Source organism: Accipiter gentilis, chromosome 21, assembly GCF_929443795.1.
Source record: "Accipiter gentilis chromosome 21, bAccGen1.1, whole genome shotgun sequence".
Classification (NCBI taxonomy): domain Eukaryota; kingdom Metazoa; phylum Chordata; class Aves; order Accipitriformes; family Accipitridae; genus Astur; species Astur gentilis.
In genome coordinates this window covers 8851046-8869608 of record NC_064900.1, presented here as the reverse complement: position 1 = coordinate 8869608, position 18563 = coordinate 8851046, and the positions used below count along the sequence as shown (strand labels likewise).

The window sequence follows — 18563 nt, the reverse complement described above, 5'->3', positions numbered from 1 at the left end:
TGAAATTTAAGTGATCAAATGGTAATCTATTATCCTGAGTGGTGGAAAGAGCTTGTTACAAACCCCAGAAGATTATTGTAGGGGGAGTCTGATAATCTTTTTATTTTTTTTTAATGCTAATTCTCCTTTTCCAGTGGGAGTGAATGATGTCATCCTGTCTCCTCCCACTGTGTAAACTAAGCTTGTGTCAAAGTGTTGCTGCCTCTTGTCACAGAGAGAACAGTTCACTTAAATGCAGCTGCAGTACTTTTGTGTGATACCTGTCAGAATCATTCCCAGTGCAAGGTCGGGTTTGTGACCATGATGTCAAGATTGGTCTTTCTCCTTTTCTGTGGATATATTGCACTAAACCTGGGAAATGCTCAGAAATTGCCAAGAGGCAAGTAGCTATGACAACTTTCTGGGTTTTTTGTTTGTTTTTCTGTTGTGGGGCTTTTTGTTTTTTAATGCTTGCATTTTGCCATGGAAATTCGCTTTCAACATGTTAGGAATGATTAAAGATAATGGAAAAGATGAAAGAAGATCAGTCAACAGGGCAAGGTCCAGGTACAAGAGAGTAACTTTAAAGCTCTTGAATAAAACAAGCTCAAATGTTTTCATGGTGTCTTGTGACTCTAGTGAGAAGTCCCATGAAACCAAGTAACTGTATTTAATGATTTTATAATGATTTAGAGAGCATTATGCAAGTTTGTTCTTTAAGATCTTAAAGAAAATGTGACTTAGAAGCACCCTGTGTTGTTGGTGGAAGATTTAAGTTCTGTCTGGAAAGAACTTTTATGCTTTCCCTTTATATCCATCCTTAACAAATCAATAAGAATTTACTTTTCTAAGTCAGGTTGTATGCACTTTGAGGGAGAGAAATATGATTTATTAAAATTTTCACAAGAACAAAAAACCCCTCCAAACCAGTGTGAATATTTGTTTAACTATTCCTTTCTCCTGGAGTCTGGAAATACAGTAGATTTGCAAAGCTGGCAGGGATCTCTTCTTTTCCTTGCTAATGTGACCCATGTAACATTGGCATTTTACAAGTATTTTATTACTGCAGGAAGAACAGTCATAGCTTAAAATGAAAATAATATTTCTGTATCTAGATTGTAATCCGCTTTGTAGTACCTTGGCATTAAAACAGCACTTTAACAACTGTTTCTGTACTGCACGTATTGCTCTCACTTTGTAGAAGTGCTTGCCTGTGTCCACTGTGCTTTGTAATGCTTTTTACATCTACAGTCTCTTGCAACGAGTAACATTTAGAAAGGAAGCTGTGATTTAGTTCTTTATGAGAATGTTTATTAAGGAATCAGCAGTGTGAGGACTTCCTAGGATATTTTGTTTCATAGATGGGAAACCTAAAAGTATTTTGGGGAGAAGAGGTGATTTTTTTCACCCCCCACCCCTCCCCAAGAGACTTTTTTTAAAGGTTTCTCACCCTCACTCTTCCGCCGGTGATGTTCTTTTGGAAGTGGCTTTCTTTTAAGTTCATCTTCTGGAGCCACTGTGGAGTTTTCTGCATACTGCTAATAGGGGGCAATGTGTAGTCTCTGAGTAACAGATAGATATGCAGTTGTTCAGGTCAAACAGACTGCAATACCATAGATTTATCAAAAAACCAATCTATAAGTAAACTATTGTAGCAGTTTTCATAGGGGAGGATTATGTTGAACAGAGAGGAACCTTGTATGTATTGCCTACTTTGAGGGAAGGAACTTTTCTAGTGCTTGTCTTTTTAAATGGTTTCACTGGACTTTCTGCTCATTACCATAGAATAATGGCTGTAAATTTATGTTGACTGTGAAATTCAGACAAAGCTACTGATCCACTGCAGTCAGTGGGAGATTAACTCGGGGATGCATTTTTCCCTGTCCTAAAATAGCATTGCAGAAGTGAAGTTCTGTTTGCCAAATGCCTAAAGCTGCAGGTGGAGACTTCATTTCTTTTCAGTGAAATAGCTCTTTAAAGATTCTCACATTGCAGTGTTGAAACATGAGTGTAATTCTTTTGTTTGCAGCTGCCTCTCAGGTTATTATTTACATTGGACTGCATTTAAAAAATCAAGTGTATTAGTACCTATCTGTTATTTGGAAATGTTCAAAGGATTGTCTTTTTCTACAACACTTGTTTGACAGGGAGTACAGAATTTTTTCATAAGCAAGGGATACATTTTGATCTTAAAGTATTTTTAAAATGAGGATATGTAGTGTTAGTATTCTGTTAAGAGGGCTACTCTGCCCTGCTAAGCAAGCTTAAATTCCTGTGACTTCTGCGCTCTTCAAGTCACAAACTATGTAACTGGGGCTCCAGAGTCACTCCTGCTCTATGGGGAACAGTGGAATCAATTTCATAACTTGGGGGAGAACAATCTAGCCAAACTCACTTGGTTAGTGATGCAGGCACTTCTGTGAACAGGTTCTCAGTGTAAATCTTGCCATTCTTACTACTGCTTTGGAATTCTAGTGCTCAAGTCTTCTCTCCAGGAGGTGAAACACACTGATCCCTGGTCTCGTGGGCTGGGATTTCCTTTCGGTGGTACAAGGTGGAAAGAACATCTTGCCTCCTGCAGCTGCAAAGGAACGGTGCCAGTACGCCCTTTGGATGTCAGTGACTTCCAGAGCTGTTTGAGAGATTGTGTGCAAATATGCTGTTCAGGAGGCTGGAACACACATGACTCCCTTTTCACATATATTTTTATACTTTCACCTCCACAAGTATGTGTTTGACTAGAATGACAAAGAAAATGTTATTGCTGTTCTCAAAAGAGTGTTCTTTTACAGATTCTTTAATTATTTTTACTTCAAAAATTAAGGCACTGTTGGAAGAATAATATGGAAATGCTACCAATGTGACTCAAGTATTCAAAATCAGGGAAATATCAGTTAAAATTTCCAATGGAAACTTCATGCTACTTCTATGTGTCCTGCATTATAATAGTTTTGCCTGTATAGAAAATAGGCCTCTACTTATAACTGGTCCTAGTGTAGTGTCCTAAGCACAGGTGAACACCCTTTCTTTTGCAGTTCTTTGTCACATTTACTGTAGTAAAGGAGAAGTGATGAGGCAGTTATAAGCTGCGTCATAATTGAGACTCTTTCCACATAAAGATTTTACAGACATAAATAAAGGCAGTGTAATTGGAAAGGGAAGGTTGGCTGGTATTGTGTTTTACTGTGGAGGCAATGCCTTTTTTACAATTATGTTTGTGTTTCATGAGTTTGTTTCAGGGATCAGCTGCTAAGAAAATTCTGTAGTCACTGCCTATGGAGACTATGTGAGGGGTCACAGAACAGCAGGGCAGGAGATACGGTATGATTAGGGGTGGTCTTTTATCCAGTTTATATTGGACAGTATTTAAGCCACTGTCCCTTCAACTATGTCCAGCTGCTAAAGCTTGCTTTTTCATCAGAAAGAAGAGAGACTCGGACATTTTCCACGTCCTTTTGTCTCTTTCCTTATGCCACTACACCAGTGCCATCCAACACAAAATTATTCAGCTCAGCACTGTAGTACTTGAAATATTTTAATGATGGCAGGAAACAGTTGCAATGCATAGGTGTCAGAGTTATAACTTGTCATACTTTCTCTAATTTTTATGGTTCTGTGTAACAGAAACATTCCATCCTTGAAGAATGCAGCGTTGTCTCTCTGGACAGGAGTTGAGTACAGACAAAAAAAGTCATGTCTTTAGAGTAGGAGTTGGTAAGAAGAGCATCCTGAATCTGAGAGGGAGAGGGAAAAGCAAAGCCACAGAATCAAGAATAAACAAGTTACAGGACATAATCCACAAGATTGTATTGCCCTGCAAACTGTGTTTCACTGGCATCTTTCCAGCTGGACCTGATACAAATGTTGTTGAAGGCAACAGTTGTGGAACAAGTTCTTAGTGTTTGGTAAAACAGTGTTTCATGTTTTCGATTTTGCCAGTTGACTTTCCAGTTACAACATAGATGTGCATAGAAATTGACTTTTTCACTATAATCCCTGCTTCTGATGGCTTTTGTGTATCTTCATGTTCTGTTTTTCTTTCTTAGAGCTGAAAAGAATTAGTGGTTGATCCCTTCTTATATACTTAGACTTTTATGAAGTTTTTAAAAAGAAGAGTCTGATTTTTTTTTTCTGTTTTCGTTGGGTTTTTTTTGTTGTTGGTTTGGTGTGTCGTCCCCCCGCCATGTTTCTGACCTCTGTGGTTTTCCTACTATTTGAGTTAGTCATCAGGTAGATTGGAATTCAGGCCCATTGTTGTTCTACTTTCCAGGATTCGGGCCTGTCCTGTTCTGCTTTCCAGAAAGGGCTCAGGAAACCTTAATTCACCTTCTTTGTGGTTGCTGCCTTCTTAGGGAAAGAGAGTACAGACTTGACATTCCTTATGGGATCATGTGAAAGAGCCTGATTTACAGACTTATGTAGGGAAAACCAGATCCAAAACTTTCTTGTTTCTACAGTTGTCAACTGTGGGGATAAGTGGGAAAAATAATAGTTCTACTTCAAGGGGTTTTTTTTGTTTGGTAAGTGTACAGAATTGTTAGAAAATATTGTAGATAACCGCTAGCTAAGATTTGTACTTATGGTAATTATAACTGACATCCCTTTGAGAGTGAGCACTGTATTTACAGTATAATTCCAAATTTACCATTGACATTTGTGAAAGGAATGGACTAATTTTATTCTTAGCTAAATTTGCTGGCTGTGCTATGTTATGTAATACTTCTTACTAACCAGAGGTTAAACTCGGCATGTGTTTTCACTTACTGGTGTCAAGCAGTTAAAACAATGTTGAGTTATTTCAATGTATCACAGTCACTATACTGCAACAGCCAAACCTTAATCTCTAAGCTTTTGTCCCCGCCCCTACCTGCCCCCCACCCCAGGCACCCCTTTGGTAGCTGTAGGATAGCAGGGTAGAAATTGTGAGACAGGAAGAAGTCTCCTGCGAGTTGGGTTTTTTGAGCATATAATGAAGCTGGCATATCAAAATATCACAAAAGGAGTGAAATGACATGTGGTTTATATGTTACTTTCTCCATGGTTTACAAAACATCTTTCTGGGAACTATTTTCCAAAATACACAACTCATTAACCTTTAAAACCCATATTCTAATGAAGGAGGGCCAGTTTGGACTAAACTATTGAACTTCAATTTTTTTTTTTATGGTGTCTAGAAAGAGAAGTGCAAAATTAATTTGATTTGTGTGAAATACTTCTCTTACGTTTAGTGGCACATAAATTACAAGGAAGTCCTATGAGAAATGACAAAGGGATCCTTTTTCTGGTGTAATTGAGTGGCTAGGGTTTTCAGTCAGATGTGTCATGGCAAATTTGGCTCCTTCTTTGCTGAAAATGTAACCAACCTGTAAGAATGCTGCCATTATAGCAGCTCATTTAATCAAAGTTATCTCATCATGCAGACAGTTGTGTCCTAGGATTGCACAAAAACATATCAAAACCCAGTATTGAGTGTCAGGCTTCCGAGTTCAAAGATAATCTGTAATACCAGAATTCCATTTTTATACTGGCATGGGCAGTGGTGTGACAGTGTGATGATACATATGGGTGGATTCTGCCAGGATTAAATTCCATAGCATGTGAACGCCTCTAAAATGATCTCACTGCTGGGTAATCTGTATAACCTTCCACCTCTTCATTTTAATTTTAATGTTCCCAAGTATCTCTTTCTGAATATTATTTTTCAGTCCTGTTCCATATAATCTTTTGTATCTAGCCGTGCCAGCAGGACAAGCTACATAACTCACTTGAGGGGAGAGCTATAGGCTAAATCCTACTCCTGCTTTTTGGCCAGACCTGTATATGGATAGTATAGTCTGTATATCTATTGACTGGCGGTACTGTGAATGGTCAATGGGTCTGAGGCTTCTTTGGAGTGTTTGGACTTACCAGGTGTGTACTACACGTTGCGTGTGCAAACAGAAAGCTCACTCTGCTCCAGGGGGAAAAAATGGCTAGCAGTGACCTGCCATAGTCAGAACTGTTCATACAGCTCCCAGTGGATTTCTTTTCCTTGGGGAAATTCAAGTGCAGACTTGAAATTGTTGGTAAGCAGGATAAATTTGTTGCTGTGGAGTGTTCTTGACTACTGCCTTTTGCAGGATATGGTTTCAGACTTACCCACTGGCATGGATTGTGCAAAAATGTCATATTAAATCTCAGTGTGAAGAGGCAGGTATTAGTGTTCTGGAAAGGCAGTGGCCTGAAAGGCAGGTGCCATTAGCAAAACAGCCCAGTCTGTAGTTTGCTTCCAAGTGGAAGAGGGCAGCTGGAAGCAGGCCAAATGCCGCCCAAGCTTGCCTGACAGGCCTAAATTCAAATGCCCTTAGTTAGAAATTGGGTTTTCTATAGTACAGGCCAACATGTATCTAATACAAGTTTGCTTTACGAAATACAAATTTGTCTTATTTTGCTATGAGGATAGTGTTGTGAAAATGACTACTGGCAGCATCATGAATCAAACCTTTGTGTGGGCAAGGCCTTGGCCAAGTTTCCCAGCACAGCTGTCCCTCAAAACATACCAATCATATTCCATTATACTCTGGCTAAATCAACTCTAAGCCTCCCCACTTGAGCAAACCAGTGTGCATCATATCAAGGTGAAGAAAAAGCAGGTCAAGTGGTGAACCACCAAGTGAACGTCTGCTGTTGATGAAGTTGTGATTGTAATTATGGTCACCAGAATTTAATGTTTTTGCACTCATCGCTTAACCAAAGTGATGAGATCAGAATGTGCAGATACCCAGGCGAGGTTACGTAAGGATGTTCACATTAAGAATATCAGCCCAGAGTTTTCACCACTTCAGAGCTGCTAAATAAAATGCTGGTAAAGAGTTGAGGTGCTAGCTACTGGAGATACTAGATCTAAAGGCAGGTGGTAGGGAATGCTTTTTTATTACAAGAAAGCTGGTCTTCTCCCACTCTGGAGGGGAGCGTTTGCTGTACTTGTTCAGAGGTTGGTGGAAAAAAACTAACCTCTGTTTTGTAAAATACTTTAGAGTTGTTGCTGAGATCCACCACTCATTAAATCCATGATTTAATATTAATTAGAGTGTTTCCTGGAAGAAAAGTAAGTAAGGCAAGTGAATCCACAATTTTTTTCTTAGGCTAATTGTAGCCATGGTTTTTACGCAAATCCTGTTTACCTTGAACAAATGTGTCAAGGTAGCAGGGCTCCATGTGAATAAATCCACTTAGTAAAACCCAACATAATGAAGTAACTAAACCTCTGTGTGTGATTTGATTTTTTTTTTTTTATTTATTTTATATGTGTGTGTGGTGCTGCTAACAGTAGAGTGTTACTGTCCGTACTTCATAAGGGATTGTAATTCAGTGCTATCATTCAAGCTGGAGAGTCAGTGGCAAAATGGATTCTCAAAGTGTGATGGAATTTCCTCTGTAGGGTTATTTCTGCATTTTTGTGTAGTTCTAAGTTTTCTGCATTATTCTTGAAATCTGCTCAGGAAATGCATGGTTCAGTAAAGCAGTAAGCAATTGTAATATTCTTTTCTATCACCAGCAGTCATGGCATTAGTTGATGAATCTATAAATGGCTACAGAGTGCTTGATATGAGTTTACATAATTAATACTTTGGGAACCTGGCCAATTTGAGAGGACTGGCAGTGTATGTGGGATAACATTATTTTTGAACTTGTGCAGGGAAAAATGTTTTCTCCTTTTGTCAGCTGCTTGCCTCTGCTTTATATTACTTTAATTTTTCTTTCTATGATGTAAAAGTCTGGAATCATTTTAAAACAAATAAAATGGTGATTGGTTCAAAAATACAAATATGTAAACCTGAAATGTCCCAGAAGGTTGTTTTCTGACTTCGAAGTGAAAACATTTTTCTGGCAGTTTTGATTCCCTCATTATCACAGTTCAAGCCTCTACATGAACAAGAAAAATACATACAGTGAGAAAAATGCAAGACTTCAGACCTTATCACTTATCACTTTTCTTTTTAAATATCAGTGTGTCTGAACAACATGCAGAAGCATATGCTTAAAATAAAGGAATGGGCGCAATACTATGAAAGTTGATAAGAAATTGAGCTTTGGGATACAAAAAGTAAGAAGAAAACTGTATTTTCTGACCTGGGAATTTTGGCAGAGTTCCATTATCTGTGGCTCACGCAAACACTGAAGTTGGATTAAATGGCAGGGCACAGTTTTTATTTATAGCACAGTGTACGCTGAAGCATAGCTTGTTACACACTTGGGGAAATGGCTGTGGTCAGGTTTGAGAACCGTGAATTCTCTTAGTTTGATGAAGAGCTGTCTCAGGTAAAAGTGAGAGGGCTGCACGTTCAGCTGGAATCAGTAGGTCTCCTTCATCATAAAGCTCATTAACAGCTATTTATGGTTGTGAACACAACTATGAAATTGCTCTGCATTGGTAATCCATTATTTGCTCCCTTACTGATGAGAACCATCTTTTAGCTATGCTATGACAAAATCACAAGCATAAATACTGCATCTCTTCAGCATTTCTTCCTGCCTTTTTTTCTTTTTTTTTTTTAATTGAGGAAGGCAAAATCTGGCAATTATAATAAAAATGTCTCCCTGCTCATGTTAATTATTCAGTGCTCTTTAGTAGATGATAATTCTTCTGTGACTCAGTGGTGGTGCAGTGGTTGATTCATCAAGTTTTTTGTATAAACTTCGTAAATAAGATTTTTAAAGGATTGAAACACTGTGGAAACTTTTTGAGCTAAAGAACTTGTTTTGAATTTTGGACAGATTTTGTGATTTTTTTGCTCTAGTGGAAGATTTATACTTAGACTAAACTTGCATGCAAGTAAAGTCATTAGGGTGATTTCACACAGACTCTAGCATGCAGAGGCAGACACAAAGAAAATCATTGTGGGATCTAGTTAATTTTTGGTGAATGCTTTGCGTCAAAAATGATTTTGTCTTCCATGTTTTAAACTTGTATGCTTTTATCAATCCCCCTGTATTCTCACAGTTTTAGTAACATGATCAAATAGCAGTTGATAGAAGCATTAGTATGTTGTTAACATGCAGTAATGAATTCTAGAAAGCAAAGTTTCTCAATAATGTAACAGATGTTTATTGTGTTCCCTTTACACTTGGAAATACTTACAGAAATTACCAATGGACATCATATGCTATTAGTATATTTATTTGGAGGGAATGTAAGGTTGTTCATAGTATTAAGGCTGAAGAAAAATTACAGATGCTCCACCACCCAAAGGAAATAGATACTCTTGTTTATGCCCTATTTCAGTGTAGAAATCTCAGGCGTTGTGATGTTGTTTTCCATGACCTGTCTTTTCCAGATTTTTTTTTTTTCTATTAATTTGCTTTTGTAGTGTTAAAACATTTGTCAAACAAAACTGGCACAGGAAAGACCATCTCATTTTAAAACTCACTGAAGTCATGAAGCAATGTTTATGTGCTTAATATACTCTTAAGTCAGAGAACATTCCTTAGGAATTAATGTAATCTACTGCACACTGAGTTACAAGATCAGTGATGAGAGAGACATAACTTTCTACATACCATAAATTCTCCACGAACAATTGGACACATGCCTGAGTGAAGTACAAGTGAAAATGCAAAGTCAGTCATACACAGACTGCCAGGCTGATGGGTCTGTGCATAGGTGTACAGGCCCCTATCCTGCCCCAAAATTAGCATAAGCCTTCCTTTTGTGTAGCTGTAGTGTTTTCTTTATTGGCATTTTTCTTTTTCTCTCAATAAAACACTGGATGGAGCATTAAAAAAAAAGAAAAGTAAATATGGACATAGAAAGATGAGTTAGAAATAGAGATTATTCCCTGCTGCTTGCTTTCATCTCTGTAGATAAAAGGCAATATGGTGAAAACGGAGCAGGTAGTGTAATGGATATAGAATTTGGAAATACAGTCAGAGAATGTAAACTCTATATAGTCTGCCATGTCCTGGGTAGGAAGGGAAATAGATGGGAGAACAGATGAAACGCACTGTTAGTAGCAAAAACAAGTACTTGTGACTTATCTTAGTACTCCCTTGATCATACACATAGCTTTTTTTTTTTAACTTGTTCTATACTTACTATAAATTAATTTCTTTTCCATTTTTTCCCTCTAATCCATTGATTTAGAACAGTTTACTTCATATTTCAGTTTTCTTCAGTTAACAATGCCTCTGCTTCACAAGGTATTCATAATGCTGAAAAAAAGAATTCCTGCCAAATTTTGGAATTCCATGTTACTTCCTAAAATCATCAAGTATTTATCTTATTAGTGGTTTCTATTTTCACACTGTTTAATTAAAGACTTACTGGAAGTCTGTTGCTTCTTAAGACATTTGCTTGAACTGTAGCAGCTTTCCTTTGATCTCTAGAAACTCAGAATGTGGAACAATATAGAAGAAGATAAAAAGGGTCATCTGTGATTTTTCTTAATCTGTTACTTTTTTTTTTAATAAGAAGCCAGCTCATCAGTCTTGAGATCCATCTCATCTAATGGTGCAAGATGAGATACATTTTCCAGCTGAAAAAGCCATATGCAGTTGGAATCAACCCTTGCAGGACTCGGCTGTATCCAGCTAGTGTCATAGACATGTGTGAGAATGTTCAATTTGGAGACCAAGAACATAAGTGAAACCACTTTATTTTGACTGCTCTGTTGGAAACGCTGAGATTTTTTTTATTTTTTTTTTAATTTTTTTTTTTTTTTTTTTGGTGTTTATAGCTTTCTAAACTGAAAGGGAATGACCAGTTAAGAGCTTTGCTGATAGACTTGAATGCATTGACAAGGCCAAATTGCAGTTCTCAAAGCATAACAACATTTCATATTTATTACTGGTTTTGTTAACTGGTAAAGTTTGCTTATTCTTTCTCAGTTTACCATGTGATATACAGCAACACCTAAGAAATCTTATGTATTCTTCAGATATTTAATTGCTTTATCAGCTGTCTGCCTCTGAAAAGTGGGGAACTCATTCCAAAGTTAAAGCACAGAATATTGCAAGCACCCTTGCCAAGTGCACATCCAAAGCTATTAATTCTTGTACTATTTGAAGTCCTGTATGGATTTTAGAAGATTTTGAGCAGAGAACTCAGATACTTTGTGTGATCATATGATGGTTGCAATGTTGGAAGTGGAAAGCTATCGTGACTTCAGAGAAGGGATGATCCCATTCAATTTTCATCTCTTGATACATATTATTTTAAAAAGACCTGTTTCAACTCTACACAGCATAATGGCGGATTTATAAATAGAAATTAAATCCCATTAGACAGTAGTAAGGTATGAAGTACATTCTTAGAAGCTTGCATACATTTAAGAATTGTTAAATGTCTTATGCTGTCATGGGCATGGTCCCTACATATGTGATGAACAGATTGTACTTGTCTGGTTTGAGATGTTTCTGGTAGAAATAGATTATTACATTACCTTCTGATTAAATACTTGTTTCTGTTTAAGGATATCTTATTTTAGATACCTTTCATTTGATTTTTGGAGAACCTGTGAACTCAAGCAGGGACTGGACTGTCCTCATGAGATGAGCATGGGTGTGTTTACTTTAATATTAAATCTTGACAGAAGAACAAACCATTCAAACTCACCGATGCACCAGGAGTGCAGCAGTGTCTGTCTCTAATTGCACTGCCATTCTGTAAAGATGATTTAGCAGGGTAGCTTAATGGTACCTGTTTCTGCATGGTTGTCTCAGTCTAGTTTGTCTCCCTTCAATTTGAAAGCAGATCATTATATACAACTTCTCTTTTATTTGCCTAATCCAAGTTCTTTCCCAAGTGTACACAAATTGCAAAGCATTCTCCCTCACTGAAGTGAATTTAGGAATTACTGTGGATATTGCTTGAGAGCCAGAAAGACTATCAATGGGGACTTTGTACTTTTAACCACTGACTGCTATTCTTTGAGCCCAGTTTTCCATCTGCCTTGTAATCTTCCCATCCAGTCTGCATTTCTCCAGTTTGGCTGGCTGGATACCTGCGGAGATTGTGTCAAAGTCGAAGTAAATGACATTCACTACTTTCCCCTTGTATGCAAAGCCAGTAATACAGTGACTTACAGAAGGCAGCAGGGTTGGTCAGACACAGTCTGGCCTTGGTAAGTTTGTGCTGGCTGTTCCGAATCACATTCGTCATGTGCATAGGTGTGACCGTCTGTTCCTGGTGACCAAGGTTAGGCTGAACATCTTGCAGTTTCCTGGATGCTCTTTCTTGCCCTTACTGAGATATTTTGCTGTTCTCGCATGATAAACTAATCTTGCCTCTCTGGCAGTTCTCTTGTGCTTATCTATATACGGAAGAGATAGTGCTTTACTGGATTTTCAGTATCTACATGTTAGAGATAGGAAGTAGGATATTGCAATTGCATAGCATTGAGGAGGGCAGCCCTTCTTGAGGCTTTATGGTGCATACTTAGAGGTGCAGGAGAAAAAGTGGTAGCTTTCAAATTGAAAAATACTCATTTCTACAGAGAAACACAGGGCTGAAATGGACTTCCTGAAATCATTTTGATCCCCTTGTGCTTATTCCTGAAGCAGTTTGTTTCAGAGCTTCACTGCCTTTATCAGTTTTCCAGCTGTCTTCCTTGATACAGTTTATGTCACTTCTGCTCTTCACAAATATGTAGCTGAACTTATACTGCTTTCCCTCAGGGCTTTGTTTGTTTGTTTTATATATTTGGATACTGTGTTCATATCTGTCTATGTACTTTTTCTCTAAGCTGGATGACTCCTATTTTATCAGGCTTTTTTCCTGGGTAACATACTCTGTACCTCCAGTCATTGACTTTGCTTTTTTCCCTTGATTTTACCAGTTGGTCTACTTTATAGTGCTCTATGCACTGGCTTATTAGTGATAAGAGATCTTTGTAGAAGTGAGGACTAATGCATAAAAGGACTGGGTGCCAACTCTTGAGACTTACAATAGAGAAAGCAATAGTATTGAAACGTACCTAAATATGTTGGTGATTCTGAGACTTATAGATTAGTTTACAGCTTAAGAGTTGGAAGTACATGGTGGTTTCAAATTTACTCTGTTAGTATATTTGCAAACCTTGCTAGCTGTCTAAATACTACTATCTTTAAGCAGTTTTGTCCTTAAAAAATAACCATGTGCTGAATCAGAGAAGGAGGTAAAACAAAATGAGCTATGATAACATTTAAGCCAATGTTAGAGAATACTGAGCTAAAGACTTGCTCTTTCAACTGCTTGGACTATGGCAAGTAAGATAATACTTAGCACAGGAGGAGGAATTTAGTGTCTTCCTATTTTATTCTACAGATATAAAAAAACCATGCAAATACCAATTTAATACTGCTTGGGTTTTGTTTTTTTGTTTTTGTGGGTTTTTTTTCGCATTAATTCAAAACTGCCTTATTCTAATACAGTAGAAATTACACTTTCTTACCATCAGTTATTTCATATTCTTCTTTTAAATCTGACTCCTGTTCTCCCAAAGTATTTCAAAAGATACCCAGATGGATAGTCACACAGCAAATCAATCAAAAAGGTATGCACTGAAAAAAACAAAATTTTGTATTCTGATGTAATACATAGTGGTCACAGCTAAGAAACAGTTTTTAAAATGACTGCTACAATGTGAGATTTGTTACTGCAATCTGGGTACACATCAATCCAAATAGCAGATTATCTGTGCACTTGGTAATGAATGATAACATCATGGATTGTAAACTATAGTATCTTCACTCTTCTCTCAGAAGCAAATGCGGTTGTAGTTCTAGATGCTGTTTTTCATTATGCCTTTGATTTTGGATTTTTCAAGAATCCCTTGATATTTGTAGACAAGAAGTGCATTAAGGGAGTGGTTGCTGCTAAACACTGCCTGCCATTGAATAGGTAATGGCAGTGGTAATGCTAAGCACTGCCTGCCAATGAACATGTTCTTAAGAAACTTGTTGCATTGAGGTCTGCAGTCTTTAATACTGATCACTTCAACCTATTTATAATTTGTGGGCAGAGCCAGACCAACAGCATCTGAATTCCTCACCTGCTTAAGTTCTTAGTATCTTGTTGACCTTCCCCTACTGAGGAGCTGTGGTTGAAGTCCATGTTTTTATTCAGCTGAACAGCTCTAAAGTATAACTACCTTATATGTGGCCATGTCCGAAACCCACATTTCTCTTTTGGTGTTTGCATTAGCTGGTGCTCTTTGAAGGCGTAAAGGGGAGTTAGACCTAGAAAACTTGGGAGACTTTTGCTCCCCACAGTCCTCTACACACCTTTATTTAATATCTTTATGCAGAAACTGTCAGGTTCTTAGACCAAGGTACAATTTTCTGCATAGCCCAGCCTGGGTGGAGTTGCCTTGGACCTGTTTCCTTGGACAGGAGAAGGAGCCAGGATTGGAAAGACCAGCTCTTCTGGGCAAGATGCAGTCACTGTCTCATCAGCTCTGTCCAGGTGGAGTTGCATCAGCCCAGAAAAAGACATGCCAGGCCAGTCTGGAAAAAAACAATGATAAACAACTAGCTCTGAGAGTAAAGCCAGGGGAACAATGCCCTAGAGATCACAGTTACATCAAATCCAAATCAAGCTTTATCCTAATGCAAATAAGTGATCCATAATCTAAATTGAAATAAGGGTTTGAGGTTGTTTTATTAACAGAGAGTTTTTTCATGGACAAACGATGTCCTTTTAAGTTTTGTGGTTTGTGTGCTGTTGATTTGAAAAGTAGTATCTATCAAAAATGGTTCAACTTGAAGGACTTTCGGGGGGATTAAGCATTGAAAATAATGGATAGGCTTTGTTCTGTCTCTGTCCTTCAAAAATGTTGATTTGTTAGGTGTTGAGTTTTATTTAAATTAAATTTTTAGCAAATGTATTTGAGCTTTAAACACAACTAGGTTTACTGACTGTGCAAAGAAAGGAGTGGAATTTTCTAAGATTTAAAAGAAAAATTAAATGATATCTTATGACAGGAGCCAGGGACAGGTTGTTCAAACTCTGTCCAAAGACATTTTCAGAAGTTTAACTCCTGTTCCCTTGTCCATCAGAGCTGCAGACTTGGTTATTCTCAAACAACAGTTTTCTATCTTGTTTTCAATTTTGATTGCCATTTTAACAAATAATCAGATATGAGCTGCAGAATGAAAGCTGGAAATGGGGGTTGGACCACTGATGTGGGATCTTCAGTTTAAATCCAGGCTCTTTTCAGCTTTGTTACTGAAAATAAAGATAGTTACTGTATTTAGTCCAATGAAAAAAAGAATTTTAAAGCAATATGTGGAAGGAGCCTTCTGAGGGAGGTAGTGAAAAGGATGGAAGTGGATCTTTGAAGAAGTGCTTGAATGACCTGAAAACAGGTGAGAGAGATGGCAGCAGAGGAATAATACACTCCTTTTTGTACATTGCTTTATGGAGATACGTAGAAGCTGGAACTGCTAATAACTACATCTTTACCTCTGCATTGTCCTTACTGGTCCTAAAGTAATAGTGAGCTACAGCTTATTAACTCAGTTCTGAACTGTAGTGATCACTAAAGAGGAATTGGCAAAGGAAGTATTAAAAACTATATAGTTTTGTAATATAAATGCTCTAACAAGTTTCTTTGAGAAGTATCTATTTAGTTTATATCCATTAAAAATAGAGAGCATATTTCAGATTAGCATTAGTAAAACTAAATATACATTTCAGCTGAAGGAAGAATTCTCAGTAATGCTGAAAGACTGCTGTGAGAAAGGGCGCTGGAAGGGATGAGGCTGAGCCTGGGCCCTCACAGTATGTCTCTTCCTATGGAGGTCTTAGTGAGTTACTGCCTTCAGATGAACACCAGTATTGAGGGGGTTTCCTACTGGATATTTCAGATATTTATACTCCTTTGTAGTGAATTTCTATTATAAATGAAACTTCCAAAATCGCCCATGATATCAAAGAAGTACAGAGGGGAATTATAATTTATGCTATTTTATTGGCTGTGTGCAGTCTGTTAAGAATGTTGATATGCCTAAAAAAGTTGCCATCTTTCAAATAAAAGTGTTTTGAGGGCATAGACAAGAAGGAGTTTATTTAAAAATCTCTTGAAAGCGTCTTTATTCTGAGTTGGGCAACTAGTGAGCTTGGAATTCCAACAGATTATTCTTGTAGCACAAGACAACTGATGTCAGGATGTCCATCTGACAACTCTAGGTCATTAAATGCAATTTCTGAAAACAAGTAAATGGACCAAGTGTTTGTGTTGTGATTGTACTGGCTGAAAAGGTTTCTTTCAGCATCAAGAGAAGCTAAAAATACAGTATAGAGGGTTAAATGAAAATAAGATTTTTTTTTTTTTTTTTTTTTTTTTTTTTTTTTTGGCCTTGAAGTTAGCTTGCTACAGCTTGTTCTAGTTTATTTCCCAGAGAGACTTAATTGAAATTCTGTATTTCCTATTGGCTGACATAAGGTGGCTTCCTCTTTAACACATAGATCCTCCTCAGAGGCATCCAGCTTTCCTACTAGACATGAGAAATTAGATGATATTTAGGTTGTCTGGATCTTTCTTTGGTGATGTCTTTTCTTTCCTTTTAAATTACTGCAAGTCATCAGACAGGTTGTGCTTACCATGCTATCACATCTACTTTCTCAGTTACAGTGGGAGTCAAAAAGAGGTGCTAATTTCAAAACTTAATAAGGTAGAATCAGTTACTAGTTTCTGCTTATCAATAAAGTAGTAAGCCTTTACAATAAGGCTTAAAATAACAAGCTTTATTCATCCTATCTATCAAGCACCATGGGCAAAATAAGAAAAATCTACCATTTCTGTATTAAACAATGTCGTTGTAAGCGAAAAAAGTAGCATTTCAAAATGAAATGATTGCTTCTGCTCCTCAGTTCCTTCCTCAAACCAAGAGAATGGCTTTGAAATGAACAGAATTGATAGCCTGGGGGCAGAGAAACTCAGGTTAAGGAGAGTGTTAGGATTGGAACAGGAATTGTACTGCTGAAACTTTTCTGATTGCTCATCCCTAAAAATGTGCCAGTGGATCTCAGTGTAATAAATGTTGGTCTGTAGGTAAGAATAACATGGCTTTTGTTCATCTTTTTTGGAAGCTGCCTGAGCAAAGAGATCCTGTGAGCGTAAGTTGCAAGCTTATCAGTTAGGTTACTTCTGTAGATAGACGTGCATGTATGTGTTTTGCAAAGTTAACTGCTGCATGTTGACAGCCCATTTTTCTGAAGTCACATTAGACTTGTGTACAGAGTGTAGGCATACTAATATTTTGAAAAAAATATTTAATTGGGGAACTTCCATTGCAAATGACAAAATTATGTGCAATGCTTTTAGCTTACCCTCTTTCAATAAGGTATTCTTTGTTGCCCTTTAAGTGTATGGTCTCTATGGGACCAATTTTCATCATTTAGAGTACTTATTAATGTGGATTTTGTGGCTAGGAGCGTTGGTGTTTTATGTAATCTGTGATGAGAAAGATGATCTAACATTGTCCACAGCTACCTGACCGGAGGATACAAAGAAGACAGATTTTCTGCAGAAGTGCATGGCAATGTGACAAGAGGCATTGGGCACAAGTTGTAACATGGGAAATTCCAGTTAGATATTAGGACCCTTTTTTTTTTTTTTTTTTTTTTAACAACAACGATGATAAATACTGGAACAGGTTACCCAGAGATGTTATGGAATCTGTGTCCTTAGAGGTGTTCAGACTCAGCTGGCTGTGGCCCTGAGCAACCTGATCTGATTAGGTCTGCTTCGAGCAGGGGCGTTGGATTAGATGACTTACAGAAGTACCTTCCACCCTAAATTATTCCATGATTCTATGGTTGTGGCTGTCTTAGAAGTGTGTCTTGTTTATTCTACTGCATAGAAACAGAACTATTTTTAAATGTTTGCCATTTTAAGCTATATTTGGTTTTCAGCCAAACAATCAATTTTTCTCCATGTTTGGGAGCCAAAGCAAATATAAAAATATAAAATAGCAAAAATAAAAGTTGCACAGTGTTAGATTATCATTGAAATCTTGGCTGGCGGTACTATGGCACCAGATTTGGAAAATGAGAGCACTGCTGTGAACAATTTAAATGTTATAGGTGAGGTGGTGCTCATGAATAGATGGTGCTAATATATTTTCTTAAGGCATGCTTCATTTGTCTAGTGCTCTGGGAGGCAGTGCTAGGTCTTGCCTTCATGCCCTCTAAAATCTTTGAAATGGTGAAAAACAAACAGTCTCAATGTAAGGCAAAAGGAATTCTCATGATGAAGCCAAATTTGCTGTAATACTGTACAGCTGTATTCACCCTCTAGTTTTGTAGGGCAGAGTTCAAGGCTTTTCACTCTATGGATAAAAACAAAAAATAGACTGCATTTGATCACGAGAAACTGTGCACACTTAAAGCCCAGCAGTAGAATCATAGAATAAGTGAAAGAAACATCTTGTGTCAGTATTGTTTTAGCTGAGCCTTTAGTGAAGCAGGGAAACAGCTCAAAATGTAAGTTGCCAAGATGAATTTATTTCAAAACGAAAAATGGTTACTTTATTTCATTTGTGCTTCCTTCTTGAAGTTTGTTGCTAAATCAGCACTTCAGGGTTACTTTTGAATGTGTTAATTACTAGTTAGTAAATTATCA

General features: G+C 37.4%; 1 protein-coding gene across 30 annotated transcripts in view; it reads left to right on the top strand.

The window, feature by feature from the left end:
* The first annotated feature begins 229 nt into the window (after nucleotides 1-229).
* The window catches only part of ABI3BP (ABI family member 3 binding protein), a 168547-nt gene continuing 150213 nt past the window's right edge, over nucleotides 230-18563 (top strand). For all 30 annotated transcript variants that reach the window (XM_049824783.1, XM_049824779.1, XM_049824771.1 and 27 more), the window contains exon 1: nucleotides 230-379. In XM_049824783.1, the coding sequence (XP_049680740.1) occupies nucleotides 301-379 (79 nt within the window). In that variant the 5' untranslated portion in view covers nucleotides 230-300. The remainder of the gene's footprint in view (nucleotides 380-18563) is intronic.